Source organism: Oncorhynchus mykiss, chromosome 3 (assembly GCF_057628025.1).
Source record: "Oncorhynchus mykiss isolate SJ-2025 chromosome 3, ASM5762802v1, whole genome shotgun sequence".
NCBI lineage: Eukaryota > Metazoa > Chordata > Actinopteri > Salmoniformes > Salmonidae > Oncorhynchus > Oncorhynchus mykiss.
Genome location: NC_143024.1, coordinates 96,414,344 through 96,436,132, shown reverse-complemented (window position 1 = coordinate 96,436,132; position 21,789 = coordinate 96,414,344). Strand labels below are relative to the sequence as shown.

The following is a 21,789-nucleotide window of genomic DNA, read 5'->3' as shown; positions in this document are numbered from 1 at the left end:
CTACTGTAGTATGTGTTGATACAGGGGGGTTATTAAACTACTGTAGTATGTGTTGATACAGGGGGGTTATTAAACTACAGTATTATGTGTTGATACAGGGGGGTTATTAAACTACAGTATAATGTGTTGGATACAGGGGGGGGTTATTAAATCACAGAATTATGTGTTGATACAGGGGGGTTATTAAACTACAGTATAATGTGTTGGATACAGGGGGGGGTTTATTAAATCACAGAATTATGTGTTGATACAGGGGGGTTATTAAACTACTGTAGTATGTGTTGATACAGGGTGGGTTATTAAACTACAGTATTATGTGTTGATACAGGGGGGGGTTATTAAACTACAGTATTATGTGTTGGATACAGGGGGGGGGGATATTAAACTACAGTATTATGTGTTGGATACAGGGGGGGGTTTATTAAATCACAGAATTATGTGTTGATACAGGGGGGGGGGGGGTATTAAACTACAGTATTATGTGTTGGATACAGGGGGGGGTTTATTAAATCACAGAATTATGTGTTGATACAGGGGGGTTATTAAACTACTGTAGTATGTGTTGATACAGGGGGGGGGTATTAAACTACAGTATTATGTGTTGGATACAGGGGGGGGTTTATTAAATCACAGAATTATGTGTTGATACAGGGGGGTTATTAAACTACTGTAGTATGTGTTGATACAGGGGGGTTATTAAACTACTGTAGTATGTGTTGATACAGGGGGGGATATTAAACTACAGTATTATGTGTTGGATACAGGGGGGGTATTAAACTACAGTATTATGTGTTGGATACAGGGGGGTTATTAAACTACAGTATTATGTGTTGGATACAGGGGGGGGTTATTAAACTACTGTATTATGTGTTGGATACAGGGGGGGGGGGTTATTAAACTACAGTACTATGTGTTGGATACAGGCCGGGGGGGGGGGGGTTATTAATCTACAGTATTATGTTTTGATACAGGGGGGGTTGTTAAACTACAGTATTATGTGTTGATACAGGGGGGGGGGTTATTAAACTACAGTATTATGTGTTGATACAGGGGGGGGTTTGTTAAACTACAGTATTATGTGTTGGATACAGGGGGGGGTTTATTAAACTACAGTATTATGTGTTGATACAGGGGGGTTATTAAACTACAGTATTATGTGTTGATACAGGGGGGGGGATATTAAACTACAGTATAATGTGTTGGATACAGGGGGGGTTTATTAAATCACAGAATTATGTGTTGATACAGGGGGGTTATTAAACTACTGTAGTATGTGTTGATACAGGGGGGGGGTATTAAACTACAGTATTATGTGTTGGATACAGGGGGGGGTTTATTAAATCACAGAATTATGTGTTGATACAGGGGGGTTATTAAACTACTGTAGTATGTGTTGATACAGGGGGGTTATTAAACTACTGTAGTATGTGTTGATACAGGGGGGGATATTAAACTACAGTATTATGTGTTGGATACAGGGGGGGTATTAAACTACAGTATTATGTGTTGGATACAGGGGGGTTATTAAACTACAGTATTATGTGTTGGATACAGGGGGGGGTTATTAAACTACTGTATTATGTGTTGGATACAGGGGGGGGGGGTTATTAAACTACAGTACTATGTGTTGGATACAGGCCGGGGGGGGGGGGGTTATTAATCTACAGTATTATGTTTTGATACAGGGGGGGTTGTTAAACTACAGTATTATGTGTTGATACAGGGGGGGGGGTTATTAAACTACAGTATTATGTGTTGATACAGGGGGGGGTTTGTTAAACTACAGTATTATGTGTTGGATACAGGGGGGGGTTTATTAAACTACAGTATTATGTGTTGATACAGGGGGGTTATTAAACTACAGTATTATGTGTTGATACAGGGGGGGGGATATTAAACTACAGTATAATGTGTTGGATACAGGGGGGGTTTATTAAATCACAGAATTATGTGTTGATACAGGGGGGTTATTAAACTACTGTAGTATGTGTTGATACAGGGGGGGGGGGGGTATTAAACTACAGTATTATGTGTTGATACAGGGGGGGGGGGTTTATTAAATCACAGAATTATGTGTTGATACAGGGGGGTTATTAAACTACTGTAGTATGTGTTGATACAGGGGGGGATATTAAACTACAGTATTATGTGTTGATACAGGGGGGATATTAAACTACAGTATTATGTGTTGATACGGGGGGGGGGGGTTATTAAACTACAGTATTATGTGTTGGATACAGGGGGGGGGATATTAAACTACTGTATTATGTGTTGGATACGGGGGGGTATTAAACTACAGTATTATGTGTTGATACAGGGGGGGGGGTATTAAACTACAGTATTATGTGTTGATACAGGGGGGGATATTAAACTACAGTATTATGTGTTGATACAGGGGGGGGGGATATTAAACTACAGTATTATGTGTTGATACAGGGGGGGGGGATATTAAACTACAGTATTATGTGTTGGTAACAGGACGGGGGGCTATTAAACTACAGTATTATGTGTTGGATACAGGGGGGGGTATTAAACTACAGTATTATGTGTTGGATACAGGCGGGGGGGGGGGGGGGGTTATTAATCTACAGTATTATGTGTTGATACAGGGGGAGGGGGGTTGTTAAACTACAGTATTATGTGTTGGATACAGGGGGGGTATTAAACTACAGTATTATGTGTTGATACAGGGGGGGATATTAAACTACAGTATTATGTGTTGGATACAGGGGGGGTATTAAACTACAGTATTATGTGTTGATACAGGGGGGTTATTAAACTACTGTAGTATGTGTTGGATACAGGGGGGTTATTAAACTACAGTATTATGTGTTGGATACAGGGGGGGGGGGTTATTAAACTACAGTATTATGTGTTGGATACAGGGGGGGGGGATATTAAACTACTGTAGTATGTGTTGATACAGGGGGGTTATTAAACTACAATATTATGTGTTGGATACAGGGGGGGGGGGGTTATTAAACTACAGTATTATGTGTTGGATACAGGGGGGGGGGGATATTAAACTACAGTATTATGTGTTGGATACAGGGGGGGGGGATATTAAACTACAGTATTATGTGTTGGATACAGGGGGGGTTTATTAAATCACAGAATTATGTGTTGATACAGGGGGGGGGGGGTATTAAACTACAGTATTATGTGTTGGATACAGGGGGGGGTTTATTAAATCACAGAATTATGTGTTGATACAGGGGGGTTATTAAACTACTGTAGTATGTGTTGATACAGGGGGGGGGGGGGTATTAAACTACAGTATTATGTGTTGGATACAGGGGGGGGTTTATTAAATCACAGAATTATGTGTTGATACAGGGGGGTTATTAAACTACTGTAGTATGTGTTGATACAGGGGGGTTATTAAACTACTGTAGTATGTGTTGATACAGGGGGAGATATTAAACTACAGTATTATGTGTTGGATACAGGGGGGGTATTAAACTACAGTATTATGTGTTGGATACAGGGGGGTTATTAAACTACAGTATTATGTGTTGGATACAGGGGGGGGGGGTTATTAAACTACGGTATTATGTGTTGGATACAGGGGGGGGGGGGGTTATTAAACTACAGTACTATGTGTTGGATACAGGCCGGGGGGGGGGGGGTTATTAATCTACAGTATTATGTTTTGATACAGGGGGGGGGGGGGTTATTAAACTACAGTATTATGTGTTGATACAGGGGGGGGGGTTATTAAACTACAGTATTATGTGTTGATACAGGGGGGGGGTTGTTAAACTACAGTATTATGTGTTGGATACAGGGGGGGGTTTATTAAACTACAGTATTATGTGTTGATACAGGGGGGGGGGGGATATTAAACTACAGTATAATGTGTTGGATACAGGGGGGGTTTATTAAATCACAGAATTATGTGTTGATACAGGGGGGTTATTAAACTACTGTAGTATGTGTTGATACAGGGGGGGATATTAAACTACAGTATTATGTGTTGATACAGGGGGGGATATTAAACTACAGTATTATGTGTTGATACAGGGGGGGGGGGTTATTAAACTACAGTATTATGTGTTGGATACAGGGGGGGGGGATATTAAACTACTGTATTATGTGTTGGATACGGGGGGGTATTAAACTACAGTATTATGTGTTGATACAGGGGGGGGGGGGTATTAAACTACAGTATTATGTGTTGATACAGGGGGGGATATTAAACTACAGTATTATGTGTTGATACAGGGGGGGGGGATATTAAACTACAGTATTATGTGTTGATACAGGGGGGGGGATATTAAACTACAGTATTATGTGTTGGTAACAGGACGGGGGGCTATTAAACTACAGTATTATGTGTTGGATACAGGGGGGGGTATTAAACTACAGTATTATGTGTTGGATACAGGCGGGGGGGGGGGTTATTAATCTACAGTATTATGTGTTGATACAGGGGGAGGGGGGTTGTTAAACTACAGTATTATGTGTTGATACAGGGGGGGATATTAAACTACAGTATTATGTGTTGGATACAGGGGGGGTATTAAACTACAGTATTATGTGTTGATACAGGGGGGGGGGGGTTGTTAAACTACAGTTTAGTTGTTGGATACAGGGGGGGTGTTATTAAACTACAGTATTGTGTGTTGGATACAGGGGGGGTTATTAAACCACAGTATTGTGTGTTGGATACGGGGGGGGGGGGGGGGGGGTTTAAACTACAGTACTATGTGTTGATACAGGGGGGGGTTTATTAAATCACAGAATTATGTGTTGATACAGGGGGGTTATTAAACTACAGTATTGTGTGTTGGATACGGGGGGGTTATTAAACTACAGTATTGTGTGTTGGATACGGGGGGGGGGGGTTTAAACTACAGTACTATGTGTTGGATACAGGGGGGTTATTAAACTACAGTATTGTGTGTTGGATACGGGGGGGGGGGGGTTTAAACTACAGTACTATGTGTTGGATACAGGGGGGTTATTAAACTACAGTATTGTGTGTTGGATACGGGGGGAGGGGTTTATTAAACTACAGTATTATGTGTTGATACAGGGGGAGGGGGGGCTATTAAACTACAGTATTATGTGTTGGATACAGGGGGGGGTTTATTAAACTACAGTATTATGTGTTGATACAGGGGGAGGGGGGGCTATTAAACTACAGTATTATGTGTTGGATACAGGGGGGTTATTAAACTACAGTATTATCTGTTGATACGGGGGGGGGGGGTTTATTAAACTACAGTATTATCTGTTGATACGGGGGGGGGGGGGTTTATTAAACTACAGTATTATGTGTTGGATACAGGGGGGTTATTAAACTACAGTATTATGTGTTTATACAGGGGGGTTGTTAAACTACAGTATTATGTGTTGGATACAGGGGGGTTATTAAACTACAGTATTATGTGTTGATACAGGGGGGTTGTTAAACTACAGTATTATGTGTTGATACAGGGGGGGGGGGGGCTATTAAACTACAGTATTATGTGTTGGATACAGGGGGGGGTTTATTAAACTACAGTATTATGTGTTGATACAGGGGGAGGGGGGGCTATTAAACTACAGTATTATGTGTTGGATACAGGGGGGTTGTTAAACTACAGTATTATGTGTTGATACAGGGGGGTTGTTAAACTACAGTATTATGTGTTGATACAGGGGGGTTGTTAAACTACAGTATTATGTGTTGGATACGGGGGGGGGGGGTTATTAAACTACAGTATTATGTGTTGATACAGGGGGGGTTATTAAACTACAGTATTATGTGTTGGATACAGGGGGGGGTTTATTAAACTACAGTATTATGTGTTGATACAGGGGGGGGTTTATTAAACTACAGTATTATGTGTTGATACAGGGGGAGGGGGGGCTATTAAACTACAGTATTATGTGTTGATACAGGGGGAGGGGGGGCTATTAAACTACAGTATTATGTGTTGATACAGGGGGAGGGGGGGCTATTAAACTACAGTATTATGTGTTGGATACAGGGGGGGGGTTTATTAAACTACAGTATTATGTGTTGGATACAGGGGGAGGGGGGGCTATTAAACTACAGTATTATGTGTTGGATACAGGGGGGGGTTTATTAAACTACAGTATTATGTGTTGGATACAGGGGGAGGGGGGGCTATTAAACTACAGTATTGTGTGTTGGATACAGGGGGGGGGGGTTTATTAAACTACAGTATTATGTGTTGGATACAGGGGGGTTATTAAACTACTGTATTATGTGTTGGATACAGGGGGGGATATTAAACTACAGTATTATGTGTTGGATACAGGGGGGGATATTAAACTACAGTATTATGTGTTGGATACAGGCCGGGGGGGGGGGGGGGGGGGTTATTAATCTACAGTATTATGTTTTGATACAGGGGGGGGGGGTTATTAAACTACAGTATTATGTGTTGATACAGGGGGGGGGTTATTAAACTACAGTATAATGTGTTGGATACAGGGGGGGGGTTATTAAACTACAGTACTATGTGTTGGAAACATTAAGGGCACTCTATATAGTGCACTAGGGCCCATAGGGCTCTGGTCAATAGAAGTGCACTATGTAGGGAATGGGGTGTCACTTGGGACAACACTGGGGCCCCACAAGCGTGCGTTCTCAGCCTTCTCCTGTACTCGACTGCGTGGCCATGCACGCCTCCAACTCAATCATCAAGTTTGCAAACGACACTACAGTGGTAGGTTTGATTACCAACAACGACGACAGCGCCTCTTCAACCTCAGGAGGCTGAAGAAATTTGACTTGTCACCTAAAACTCTCACAAACTTTTACAAGTGCACAATTGAGAGCATCCTGTCAGGCTGTATCACCGACTGGTACGGCAACTGCACCGCCCACAACCGCAAGGCTCTCCAGAGGGTAGTGAGGTCTGCACAACGCATCACCGGGGGCAAACTACCTGCCCTCCAGAACACCTACAGCACCCGATGTCACAGGAAGGCCAAAAAGATCATCAAGGACAACAACCACCGGAGCCACTGCCTGTTCACCCTGCTATCATCCAGAAGGATCATCAAGGACAACAACCACCCGAGCCACTGCCTGTTCACCCTGCTATCATCCAGAAGGCGAGGTCAGTACAGGTGCATCAAAGCTGGGACCGAGAGACTGAAAAACAGCTTATATCTCAAGGCCATCAGACTGTTAAACAGCCACCACTAACATTGAGGCTGCTGCCAACATACAGACCTGAAATCACTGGGCACTTTAATAAATGGATCACTAGTCACTTTAATAATGTTTACATATCTTGCATTACTCATCTCATATGTGTATACTGTATTCTATACTATCCTACTGTATCTTAGTCTATACATTACTCATCTCATATGTATATACTGTATTCTATACTATCTACTGTATCTCAGTCTATACATTACTCATCTCATATGTATATACTGTATTCTATACTATTCTACTGTATCTTAGTCTATGCATTACTCATCTCATATGTATATACTGTATTCTATACTATCCTACTGTATCTTGATCTATGCCGCTCTGACATCGCTCATCCATATATTTATATTTATATATTCTTATTCCAATCCTTCACTTAGATTTGTGTGTATAAGGTAGTTGTTGTGTAATTGTTAGATATTACTTGTTAGATATTATTATATAGATATAGATATAGATATTATTATCGGAACTAGAAGCACAAGCATTTCACTTGTATATAATCTTCTAACCAAGTATATTTATTTATTGAACCTTTACTTAACTAGGCAAGTCAGTTAAGAACAAATTATTATTTACGTGTATGTGACCAATGAAATTAGATTTGAACACCTTGACATACCATTTTCTGTACAGTAGGAGAGTCCTGGGATCCCACCTCTTTATTCAATGTGTCCTCCAGCTTCTCTCTGCTGGCTTGTTCCCCTGTTTCCTGTGTCTGTCCCTCTGCCTGCTGTGGATTCTGCTCATCTACTGTCACGTTTGTTTTCTTAGAATGGCCTCCTTTCCTGCTAAAAGGAGAGAAGAAGCAGGATACAAGGTAATGATCGATAAAGATGGAGATACTCGAGGCAGGCACTGATGAGAGGGGAGAGGAGGGAGAGACAGAGGGAGGGAGAGAGAAAGAGAGACAGAGGGAGGGAGAGATGGGGTGGACAGGGGAGAGGGGCTGAGGGAGGGAGGGAGAGAGAAGGAGAAGGAATGCAAACAGCAATTAGACAGGATATGAATGAGGACTAGAACTCTGTGGAGCTTTACACTGTGACCTATGACCTATAACTGCTACGCAGGACCCTGTCAACCTGCAGCCCAGATAGTAGATCTGAGATAGAATGGACAGGACCCGATTAAGGTCTGTCTGAGTCCCAAATGGGTCAACAGCAGTACACTATGTAGGGCGTAGGATGCTATGTGGGATACAGTCTCTTTCACTCACCCACTGGGTGTAAGGGGTCCCTCTGAGTGTTTGGGATTTCTGTTCTGAGAGAAGGCCCATTCTGTAGAGTGGCCTGTGGGGATGGGCTGTGAAGGTTTGTGGGGGTTGATGTTTTTGGTCTCTTCTTCTTCTGTGGTAGGTAAGGAGGATACCCCACTCCTCTGTGGACCTGGCTGAACCCGATCCTGGCTCCTCTTCCTTGTTGTAGACGTCTCCTCATCTTCCTCCCTCCTCACCTCCTTCCCTTCCTCCTGTCTTGGTATCTCCACTGGTGCAACAAGCAGAGTGTGTATAGTTGAGGTCCTTGCAGATCCAGATACTGACCTAGCAGAAGGCTAACAGCTGCTGGGGGTTTCTTTACCTGTCCTGCTGCGGAGGTTGTAGCTGACAGCAGCCATGTCTTTATCGCTTCCTCCAGGTCTCTGAGTGTCTGGGTGCAGCTGGCCAGGGGAGGGACACACCACAGGGTCAGACGAGACAACATCAGCCATAAGATCAGACTCATTTATCAGATCAGACTAAGTGCATTAGACCAGACTAAGTGTATTAGACCAGTGTATCAGATCAGACTAAGTGCATTAGACCAGACTAAGTGTATTAGACCAGACTAAGTGTATTAGACAAGACTAAGTGTATTAGACCAGTGTATCAGATCAGACTAAGTGCATTAGACCAGACTAAGTGTATTAGACCAGTGTATTAGACCAGACTAAGTGTATTAGACCAGTGTATCAGATCAGACTAAGTGTATTAGATCAGACTAAGTGTATTAGATCAGTGTATTAGATCAGACTAAGTGTATTAGACCAGTGTATTATATCAGACTAAGTGTATTAGATCAGTGTATTAGACCAGACTAAGTGTATTAGACCAGTGTATTAGACCAGACTAAGTGTATTAGACCAGACTAAGTGCATTAGACCAGTGTATCAGATCAGACTAAGTGCATTAGACCAGTGTATCAGATCAGACTAAGTGCATTAGACCAGTGTATTAGATCAGACTAAGTGTATTAGATCAGACTAAGTGCATTAGGCCAGACTAAGTGTATTAGACCAGTGTATTAGACCAGACTAAGTGTATTAGATCAGACTAAGTATATTAGATCAGTGTATTAGACCAGACTAAGTGTATTAGATCAAAGTATTATATCAGACTAAGTATATTAGATCAGTGTATTAGATCAAACTAAGTGTATTAGATCAGTGTATTATATCAGACTAAGTGCATTAGATCAGTGTATTATATCAGACTAAGTGTATTAGATCAGACTAAGTGCATTAGATCAGTGTAGTATATAAGACTAAGTGAATTAGATCACTGTATTATATCTGACTAAGTGTATTAGACCAGTGTAATAGATCAGACTAAGTGTATTAGATCAGTGTATTATATCAGACTAAGTGAATTAGATCACTGTATTATATCTGACTAAGTGTATTAGACCAGTGTAATAGATCAGACTAAGTGTATTAGATCAGTGTATTATATCAGACTAAGTGTATTAGATCAGTGTATTAGACCAGACTAAGTGTATTAGATCAGTGTATTATATCAGACTAAGTGTATTAGATCAGTGTATTAGACCAGACTAAGTGTATTAGATCAGTGTATTAGATCAGACTAAGTGTATTAGATCAGTGTATTAGACCAGACTAAGTGTATTAGATCAGTGTAATAGATCAGACTAAGTGTATTAGATCAGACTAAGTGTATTAGATCAGTGTATTAGATCAGACTAAGTGTATTAGACCAGACTAAGTGTATTAGATCAGTGTAATAGATCAGACTAAGTGTATTAGATCAGTGTAATAGATCAGACTAAGTGTATTAGATCAGTGTATTAGACCAGACTAAGTGTATTAGATCAGTGTATTATATCAGACTAAGTGTATTAGATCAGTGTATTAGACCAGACTAAGTGTATTAGATCAGTGTATTAGATCAGACTAAGTGTATTAGATCAGTGTATTAGACCAGACTAAGTGTATTAGATCAGTGTAATAGATCAGACTAAGTGTATTAGATCAGACTAAGTGTATTAGATCAGTGTATTAGATCAGACTAAGTGTATTAGACCAGACTAAGTGTATTAGATCAGTGTAATAGATCAGACTAAGTGTATTAGATCAGTGTAATAGATCAGACTAAGTGTATTAGATCAGACTAAGTGTATTAGATCAGTGTATTAGATCAGACTAAGTGTATTAGATCAGTGTATTACATCAGACTAAGTGTATTAGATCAGTGTATTATATCAGACTACGTGTATTAGATCAGTGTATTAGACCAGACTAAGTGTATTAGATCAGTGTATTAGATCAGACCAGTGTATTAGATCAGACTAAGTGTATTATATCAGACTAAGTGTATTAGATCTGTGTATTATATCAGACTAAGTGTATTAGATCTGTGTATTATATCAGACTAAGTGTATTAGATCAGTGTATTAGATCAGACTAAGTGTATTAGACCAGTGTATTATATCAGACTAAGTGTATTAGATCTGTGTATTATATCAGAATAAGTGTATTAGATCTGTGTATTATATCAGACTAAGTGTATTAGATCTGTGTATTATATCAGACTAAGTGTATTAGATCAGTGTATTAGACCAGACTAAGTGTATTATATCAGACTAAGTGTATTAGATCAGTGTATTAGACCAGACTAAGTGTATTAGATCAGTGTATTATATCAGACTAAGTGTATTAGATCAGTGTATTAGACCAGACTAAGTGTATTAGATCAGTGTATTATATCAGACTAAGTGTATTAGATCAGTGTATTAGACCAGACTAAGTGTATTAGATCAGACTAAGTGTATTAGATCAGTGTATTAGACCAGACTAAGTGTATTAGATCAGTGTATTAGACCAGACTAAGTGTATTAGATCAGTGTATTAGACCAGACTAAGTGTATTATATCAGACTAAGTGTATTAGATCTGTGTATTAGACCAGACTAAGTGTATTAGATCAGACTCAGTGTATTAGATCAGTGTATTAGATCAGACTAAGTGTATTAGATCAGACTAAGTGTATTAGATCAGTGTATTAGATCAGACTAAGTGTATTAGATCTGTGTATTAGACCAGACTAAGTGTATTAGATCTGTGTATTAGACCAGACTAAGTGTATTAGATCAGTGTATTAGATCAGACTAAGTGTATTAGATCTGTGTATTAGACCAGACTAAGTGTATTAGATCAGTGTATTAGACCAGACTAAGTGTATTAGATCAGTGTATTAGACCAGACTAAGTGTATTAGATCAGTGTATTATATCAGACTAAGTGTATTAGATCAGTGTATTAGACCAGACTAAGTGTATTATATCAGACTAAGTGTATTAGATCAGTGTATTAGATCAGTGTATTAGATCAGTGTATTAGATCAAACTAAGTGTATTATATCAGACTAAGTGTATTAGATCAGTGTATTAGATCAGTGTATTAGACCAGACTAAGTGTATTAGATCAGTGTATTAGACCAGACTAAGTGTATTAGATCAGTGTATTAGACCAGACTAAGTGTATTAGATCAGACTAAGTGTATTAGATCAGTGTATTAGATCAGTGTATTAGACCAGACTAAGTGTATTAGATCAGTGTATTATATCAGACTAAGTGTATTAGATCAGACTCAGTGTATTATTTATTTTATTAATTTATTAAACCTTTACTTAACCAGGAAGGGCTCATTGAGATTTTAAATCTCTTTTTCAAGAGCGCCCTGACCAAGATGGACAGCACCAAGTCATTACAAAAACATTAGACAGACAACATGAAAAACTACAAGTAATCAAGTAAAAACCATAGAATTCACAAGAGTATAACAAAATCAAAAACAGCAAATTGAAAACATTGGATCAGACTAAGAAGTGTAGTACAATAAATGTAGTGCCAGATGTTGCTCACCTGTTTCCCTGTAGTTCTGTTCCTGGAAGATTCAGGTCCCTGTCTGTGTCTCTGGCCACCAGACAGGACAGTTTGTCCATCAGATCCTACCGTTTGGAATAATTCACATTGTTCCATGTTGGTTGGGGGTCCTTCGGGATTACTGGCTTCCCCTGGAACAAGAAGGAAAAGCCATCAGATATATAATTGATCCACTTTTATATAAGCTGTGGGTACGTCATGAAACCTAATCAAAACACCCACTACATACCCTGCCATCACCTGCATATTGAGATATGATGATGGCTGGGTATGTCAATTTCAAACTGTAACTACCACTTCCATGTAGAGAGAGAATAGTGTAATCTGTCTTTAAATCTGTTCATAAAGAACTCCCAGTCATATGTCTCTCTGAGACATACGTGTTTCCTCTTGAGTATGTCTCAACAGGTTCTAGTTAAACTCCTACATCTCCTTGTTATCTCGGTGAGTGTACCAGGCGCCGAAGGGGTTAGTTTGGGTTATTCTTGTCAGCACCGGCCAAAAACAAAACCATCAGCTGGCTTCTCCTAAACGGTGTATCGTGATTGGGAGAGAGAATTCCTCTTTGAAATATATATCCCATGACACTCTGGCCCACTCACCTCCTTGACCTCCATGTGACCCTAACTGATTCCTAACCCTTGACCCCTGACCCACAGAGCAGACCAATAACACACCACAACAACACCTAGAGACAGTCAAACCATCAACCCACTACACTAAGGACAGAGTCATTCAACCCACTACACTAAGGGCAGAGTCATTCAACCCACTACACTGAGGGCAGAGTCATTCAACCCACTACACTAAGGGCAGAGTCATTCAACCCACTACACTGGTGCTATGGACAGATACTCCAGCTCTGTGGAGTGTACGGCTTAGTGGTGCTATGGACAGATACTCCAGCTCTGTGGAGTGTACGGCTTAGTGGTGCTATGGACAGATACTCCAGCTCTGTGGAGTGTACGGCTTAGTGGTGCTATGGACAGATACTCCAGCTCTGTGGAGTGTACGGCTTAGTGGTGCTATGGACAGATACTCCAGCTCTGTGGAGTGTACGGCTTAGTGGTGCTATGGACAGATACTCCAGCTCTGTGGAGTGTACGGCTTAGTGGTGCTATGGACAGATACTCCAGCTCTGTGGAGTGTACGGCTTAGTGGTGCTATGGACAGATACTCCAGCTCTGTGGAGTGTACGGCTTAGTGGTGCTATGGACAGATACTCCAGCTCTGTGGAGTGTACGGCTTAGTGGTGCTATGGACAGATACTCCAGCTCTGTGGAGTGTACGGCTTAGTGGTGCTATGGACAGATACTCCAGCTCTGTGGAGTGTACGGCTTAGTGGTGCTATGGACAGATACTCCAGCTCTGTGGAGTGTACGGCTTAGTGGTGCTATGGACAGATACTCCAGCTCTGTGGAGTGTACGGCTTAGTGGTGCTATGGACAGATACCCCAGCTCTGTGGAGTGTACGGCTTAGTGGTGCTATGGACAGATACCCCAGCTCTGTGGAGTGTACGGCTTAGTGGTGCTATGGACAGATACTCCAGCTCTGTGGAGTGTACGGCTTAGTGGTGCTATGGACAGATACTCCAGCTCTGTGGAGTGTACGGCTTAGTGGTGCTATGGACAGATACTCCAGCTCTGTGGAGTGTACGGCTTAGTGGTGCTATGGACAGATACTCCAGCTCTGTGGAGTGTACGGCTTAGTGGTGCTATGGACAGATACTCCAGCTCTGTGGAGTGTACGGCTTAGTGGTGCTATGGACAGATACTCCAGCTCTGTGGAGTGTACGGCTTAGTGGTGCTATGGACAGATACTCCAGCTCTGTGGAGTGTACGGCTTAGTGGTGCTATGGACAGATACTCCAGCTCTGTGGAGTGTACGGCTTAGTGGTGCTATGGACAGATACTCCAGCTCTGTGGAGTGTACGGCTTAGTGGTGCTATGGACAGATACTCCAGCTCTGTGGAGTGTACGGCTTAGTGGTGCTATGGACAGATACTCCAGCTCTGTGGAGTGTACGGCTTAGTGGTGCTATGGACAGATACTCCAGCTCTGTGGAGTGTACGGCTTAGTGGTGCTATGGACAGATACTCCAGCTCTGTGGAGTGTACGGCTTAGTGGTGCTATGGACAGATACTCCAGCTCTGTGGAGTGTACGGCTTAGTGGTGCTATGGACAGATACTCCAGCTCTGTGGAGTGTACGGCTTAGTGGTGCTATGGACAGATACCCCAGCTCTGTGGAGTGTACGGCTTAGTGGTGCTATGGACAGATACCCCAGCTCTGTGGAGTGTACGGCTTAGTGGTGCTATGGACAGATACTCCAGCTCTGTGGAGTGTACGGCTTAGTGGTGCTATGGACAGATACTCCAGCTCTGTGGAGTGTACGGCTTAGTGGTGCTATGGACAGATACTCCAGCTCTGTGGAGTGTACGGCTTAGTGGTGCTATGGACAGATACTCCAGCTCTGTGGAGTGTACGGCTTAGTGGTGCTATGGACAGATACTCCAGCTCTGTGGAGTGTACGGCTTAGTGGTGCTATGGACAGATACTCCAGCTCTGTGGAGTGTACGGCTTAGTGGTGCTATGGACAGATACTCCAGCTCTGTGGAGTGTACGGCTTAGTGGTGCTATGGACAGATACTCCAGCTCTGTGGAGTGTACGGCTTAGTGGTGCTATGGACAGATACTCCAGCTCTGTGGAGTGTACGGCTTAGTGGTGCTATGGACAGATACTCCAGCTCTGTGGAGTGTACGGCTTAGTGGTGCTATGGACAGATACTCCAGCTCTGTGGAGTGTACGGCTTAGTGGTGCTATGGACAGATACCCCAGCTCTGTGGAGTGTACGGCTTAGTGGTGCTATGGACAGATACCCCAGCTCTGTGGAGTGTACGGCTTAGTGGTGCTATGGACAGATACCCCAGCTCTGTGGAGTGTACGGCTTAGTGGTGCTATGGACAGATACTCCAGCTCTGTGGAGTGTACGGCTTAGTGGTGCTATGGACAGATACTCCAGCTCTGTGGAGTGTACGGCTTAGTGGTGCTATGGACAGATACTCCAGCTCTGTGGAGTGTACGGCTTAGTGGTGCTATGGACAGATACTCCAGCTCTGTGGAGTGTACGGCTTAGTGGTGCTATGGACAGATACTCCAGCTCTGTGGAGTGTACGGCTTAGTGGTGCTATGGACAGATACTCCAGCTCTGTGGAGTGTACGGCTTAGTGGTGCTATGGACAGATACTCCAGCTCTGTGGAGTGTACGGCTTAGTGGTGCTATGGACAGATACTCCAGCTCTGTGGAGTGTACGGCTTAGTGGTGCTATGGACAGATACTCCAGCTCTGTGGAGTGTACGGCTTAGTGGTGCTATGGACAGATACTCCAGCTCTGTGGAGTGTACGGCTTAGTGGTGCTATGGACAGATACTCCAGCTCTGTGGAGTGTACGGCTTAGTGGTGCTATGGACAGATACTCCAGCTCTGTGGAGTGTACGGCTTAGTGGTGCTATGGACAGATACTCCAGCTCTGTGGAGTGTACGGCTTAGTGGTGCTATGGACAGATACTCCAGCTCTGTGGAGTGTACGGCTTAGTGGTGCTATGGACAGATACTCCAGCTCTGTGGAGTGTACGGCTTAGTGGTGCTATGGACAGATACTCCAGCTCTGTGGAGTGTACGGCTTAGTGGTGCTATGGACAGATACTCCAGCTCTGTGGAGTGTACGGCTTAGTGGTGCTATGGACAGATACTCCAGCTCTGTGGAGTGTACGGCTTAGTGGTGCTATGGACAGATACTCCAGCTCTGTGGAGTGTACGGCTTAGTGGTGCTATGGACAGATACTCCAGCTCTGTGGAGTGTACGGCTTAGTGGTGCTATGGACAGATACTCCAGCTCTGTGGAGTGTACGGCTTAGTGGTGCTATGGACAGATACCCCAGCTCTGTGGAGTGTACGGCTTAGTGGTGCTATGGACAGATACCCCAGCTCTGTGGAGTGTACGGCTTAGTGGTGCTATGGACAGATACTCCAGCTCTGTGGAGTGTACGGCTTAGTGGTGCTATGGACAGATACTCCAGCTCTGTGGAGTGTACGGCTTAGTGGTGCTATGGACAGATACTCCAGCTCTGTGGAGTGTACGGCTTAGTGGTGCTATGGACAGATACTCCAGCTCTGTGGAGTGTACGGCTTAGTGGTGCTATGGACAGATACTCCAGCTCTGTGGAGTGTACGGCTTAGTGGTGCTATGGACAGATACTCCAGCTCTGTGGAGTGTACGGCTTAGTGGTGCTATGGACAGATACTCCAGCTCTGTGGAGTGTACGGCTTAGTGGTGCTATGGACAGATACTCCAGCTCTGTGGAGTGTACGGCTTAGTGGTGCTATGGACAGATACTCCAATCTCCGCTGTGGAGCTTTGCAGCTCCTTCAGGGATATTGTTTTCAGGGTTAGGGGGTTAGGGTTAGGTACTGGCATGTGGCTATAGGCTCTGTATCAGTAGGACCCAGGGTTAAGGTTAGGGTTAGGGGTAGGGGTTAGGATTAGGGATTAGGAATAAAGGTTAGGTACTAACCTGTGGCTATAGGCTGTGTTTGCGTCAGTAGGACCCAGGGTAGCTCCCCCTCTGAGGTTAGGACCTGGAGAGCTGGTGACATACACAGTGTAGAGGGCAAAGTGAAGGTGTTGTACGTATGAGTGAGCTTACCTTGGCATTCAATCTGTTTAATTTGGAAGCAAACAAATATAATTATTTATTATGGAAATGTTACGTCTAAACATTAGCTGAGTCTAATTGGAATGTAACCCCCCCCCCCCTCCACTGCTGTATGTTTCCAACCACCACCAACCTCCTTGTCATTGGCCCGATGACCTCAGTGTCCCTGAAATAGTTAATAACCCCCACATTACATACCATGGTCTCGTGTGACCTGGTCCAGAGCAGAGGTAAGGGCGGGCTGGTCCTCAGTGGCAGACGTATTATTAGGGTCCCACGGGGACATCTGTATAACCTCACCATCAGGACCCAAGATCAAGGTGCCCTGAGATCTGCCTGTCTGCTGCTGCCACTCTGAGAACACACAGAGGTTGTGTCTGAAATGGCACCCTATTCACTATATCAGTAATTTGGACCAGAATATGGTGCCAATGGGCCCTGGTCAAAAGCAGTGCACTATATAGGGAATAGTGTGCCTAACTGAGCATCTAGAAGGGCCTTATCAACATACCAGACATCTACTGAACACAGAGTCCTATGATGTGGGCCGCTTACCTCTGAGCTCCAGGGGTAGGCTGCCTCTGACCATGGCCCTCCCAGGATCGGAGGGGTCCCAGGGGGCATGGACATCAGATCTGTCTTTGTAGATGGCCATGGAGCTCTGTTTGCCTGGGCCTCTGAGCCGACCAGCCAGGGGGCCAGCCAGGGGACCAGCCAGGGGGACAGCAGCCTCTGGAGGAGGAATAGTAAGTATCAGAATAGTGAAAGAAAGATGAATGCCTGGTATGGTGCAACAGAGCAGAGTCCTGTACTATGTATCTGGTACCACAGAGTCCTGTACTATGTATCTGGTGCCACAGAGTCCTGTACTATGTATCTGGTACCACAGAGTCCTGTACTACGTATCTGGTACCACATAACAGAGTCGTGTACTATGTATCTGGTACCACAGAGTCCTGTACTATGTATCTGGTACCACAGAGTCCTGTACTATGTATCTGGTACCACAGAACAGAGTCCTGTACTATGTATCTGGTACCACAGAGCAGAGTCCTGTACTATGTAGCTGGTACCACAGAGTCCTGTACTACGTATCTGGTACCACAGAACAGAGTCCTGCACTATGTATCTGGTACCACAGAGTCCTGTACTATGTATCCGGCACCACAGAGTCCTGTACTATGTATCTGGTACCACAGAGTCCTGTACTATGTATCTGGTACCACAGAGTCCTGTACTATGTATCTGATACCACAGTCCTGTACTATGTATCTGGTACCACAGAGTCATGTACTATGTAGTTGGTACCACAGAACAGAGTCCTGACCTATGTATCTGGTACCACAGAGTCCCGTACTATGTATCTGGTACCACAGAGTCCTGTACTATGTATCTGGTACCACAGAGTCCTGTACTATGTATCTGGTACAACAGAGTCCTGTTATATGTATCTGGTACCACAGAGTCCTGTACTATGTAGCTGGTACCACAGAACAGAGTCCTGTACTATGTATCTGGTACCACAGAGTCCTGTACTATGTATCTGGTACCACAGAACAGAGTCCTGTACTATGTATCTGGTACAACAGAGTCCTGTTCTATTATCTGGTACCACAGAGTCCTGTACTATGTATCTGGTACCACAGAGTCCTGTACTATGTATCTGGTACCACAGAACAGAGTCCTGTACTATGTATCTGGTACCACAGAGTCCCGTACTATGTATCTGGTACCACAGAGTCCTGTACTATGTATCTGGTACCACAGAGTCCTGTACTATGTATCTGGTACAACAGAGTCCTGTACTATGTATCTGGTACCACAGAGTCCTGTACTATGTAGCTGGTACCACAGAACAGAGTCCTGTACTATGTATCTGGTACCACAGAACAGAGTCCTGTACTATGTATCTGGTACAACAGAGTCCTGTTCTATTATCTGGTACCACAGAGTCCTGTACTATGTAGCTGGTACCACAGAACAGAGTCCTGTACTATGTATCTGGTACCACAGAGTCCTGTACTATGTATCTGGTACCACAGAACAGAGTCCTGTACTATGTATCTGGTACAACAGAGTCCTGTTCTATTATCTGGTACCACAGAGTCCTGTACTATGTATCTGGTACCACAGAACAGAGTCCTGTACTATGTATCTGGTGCCACAGAGTCCTGTAAACGTATATGGTACCACAGAGTCCCTGTACTATGTATCTGGTACCACAGAACAGAGCCCTAAACTACGTAGCTGGTACCACAGAACAGAGCCCGACTCTCTTTATCACTTTATCTCTTTACCACTTTATCACTTCACCACAAACAACTTTATTACTTTACCATTTAAAGCTTCTTAGGGATAGGGGGCAGTATTCGGAAGTTTGGATGAATGAGGTGCCCAAACTTAACTGCCTGTTACTCAGGCCCAGAAGCTAGGAAATGCATATAATAACGATTAAAAATGGACTGCTACTGATGTAAAATATTACTAGGTCTTTAAGAGTTTATTCGGAAGATAACAGCTCTATAAACACTCTTTCGTGGTGCCCCAACTTTCTAGTTAATTATTTACCTGATTAGCTTAATCCGGTAATATTAATTACAGAGAAATTATTTTATAGAATAGCATGTCATATCACTTGATCCGGCATAGCCAAAGACACGACATCACATTACAAGACAGGACCGTGCAGTATCGAAGAGCTCTTACTGCTGTTCGATCATCCTATTTTTCCAACTTAATTGAGGAAAATAAGAACAATCCGAAATTCCTTTTTGATACTGTCGCAAAGCTAACTAAAAAGCAGCATTCCCCAAGAGAGGATGGCTTTCACTTCAGCAGTAATAAATTCATGAACTTCTTTGAGGAAAAGATCATGATTATTAGAAAGCAAATTACGGACTCCTCTTTAAATCTGCGTATTCCTTCAAAGCTCAGTTATCCTGAGTCTGCACAACTCTGCCAGGACCTAGGATCAAGAGAGACACTCAAGTGTTTTAGTACTATATCTCTTGACACAATGATGAAAATAATCATGGCCTCTAAACCTTCAAGCTGCGTACTGGACCCTATTCCAACTAAACTACTGAAAGAGCTGCTTCCTGTGCTTGGCCCTCCTATGTTGAACATAATAAACAGCTCTCTATCCACCGGATGTGTACCAAACTCACTAAAAGTGACAGTAATAAAGCCTCTCTTGAAAAAGCCAAACCATGACCCAGAAAATATAAAAAACTATCGGCCTATATCGAATCTTCCATTCCTCTCCATTTTTTTTAGAAAAGGCTGTTGCGCAGCAACTCATTGCCTTCCTGAAGACAAACAATGTATACGAAATGCTTCAGTCTGGTTTTAGACCCCATCATAGCACTGAGACTGCACTTGTGAAGGTGGTAAATTACCTTTTAATGGCATCAGACCGAGGCTCTGCATCTGTCCTCGTGCTCCAAGACCTTAGTGCTGCTTTTGATACCATCGATCACCACATTCTTTTGGAGAGATTGAAAACCCAAATTGGTCTACACGGACAAGTTCTGGCCTGGTTTAGATCTTATCTGTCGGAAAAATATCAGTTTGTCCTCTGACAAATCAACTGTCAATTTCGGTGTTCCTCAAGGTTCAGTTTTAGGACCACTATTGTTTTCACTATATATTTCACCTCTTGGGGATGTCATTCGAAAACATAATGTTAACTTTCACTGCTATGCGGATGACACACAGCTGTACATTTCAATGAAACATGGTGAAGCCCCAAAATTGCCCTCGCTAGAAGCATGTGTTTCAGTCATAAGGAAGTGGATGGCTGCAAACTTTCTACTTTTAAACTCGGACAAAACAGAGATGCTTGTTCTAGGTCCCAAGAAACAAAGATATCTTCTGTTGAATCTGACAATTAATCTTGATGGTTGTACAGTCGTCTCAAATAAAACTGTGAAGGACCTCGGCGTTACTCTGGACCCTGATCTCTCTTTTGAAGAACATATCAAGACTGTTTCAAGGACAGCTTTTTTCCATCTACGTAACATTGCAAAAATCAGAAACTTTCTGTCCAAAAATGATGCGGAAAAATTAATCCATGCTTTTGTCACTTCTAGGTTAGACTACTGCAATGCTCTACTTTCCGGCTACCCGGATAAAGCCACTAAATAAACCCCAGTTAGTGCTAAATACAGCTGCTAGAATCCTGACTAGAACCAAAAAATGTGATCATATTACTCCAATGCTAGCCTCCCTACACTGGCTTCCTGTCAAGGCACGGGCTGATTTCAAGGTTTTACTGCTAACCTACAAAGCATTACATGGGCTTGCTCCTACCTATTTCTCTGATTTGGTCCTGCCGTACATACCTACACGTACGCTACAGTCACAAGAAGCAGGCCTCGTAATTGTCCCTAGAATTTCTTAGCAAACAGCTGGAGGCAGGGCTTTCTCCTATAGAGCTCCATTTTTATGGAATGGTCTGCCTATCCATTTGAGAGACGCAAACTCGGTCTCAACCTTTAAGTCTTTACTGAAGACTCATCTCTTCAGTGGGTCATATGATTGAGTGTAGTCTGGCCCAGGAGTGTGAAGGTGAACAGAAAGGCTCTGGAGCAACGAACCGCCCTTGCTGTCTCTGCCTGGCCGGTTCCCCTCTTTCCACTGGGATTCTTTGCCTCTAACCCTATTACAGGGGCTGAGTCACTGGCTTACTGGTGCTCTTTCATACTGTCCCTAGGAGGGGTGCGTCACTTGA

At 43.1% G+C, this 21,789-nt stretch overlaps 1 protein-coding gene across 3 annotated transcripts in view; it reads right to left on the bottom strand.

The window, feature by feature from the left end:
• Positions 1-21,789, bottom strand: part of kiaa2012 (KIAA2012 ortholog) — an 81,755-nt gene that overhangs the window by 18,914 nt on the left and 41,052 nt on the right. The window contains exons 11-17 of one of the 3 annotated variants that reach the window (XM_090230752.1): positions 17,613-17,789; positions 17,256-17,411; positions 16,917-16,988; positions 12,321-12,472; positions 8,764-8,842; positions 8,403-8,670; positions 7,809-7,977 (exon numbers count right to left, since the gene is read on the bottom strand). In XM_090230752.1, coding sequence (XP_090086878.1) covers positions 7,809-7,977; positions 8,403-8,670; positions 8,764-8,842; positions 12,321-12,472; positions 16,917-16,988; positions 17,256-17,411; positions 17,613-17,789 — 1,073 coding nt within the window. The remainder of the gene's footprint in view (positions 1-7,808; positions 7,978-8,402; positions 8,671-8,763; positions 8,843-12,320; positions 12,473-16,916; positions 16,989-17,255; positions 17,412-17,612; positions 17,790-21,789) is intronic. The other 2 variants (XM_036975361.2, XM_036975360.2) reach the window with 2 other exon arrangements.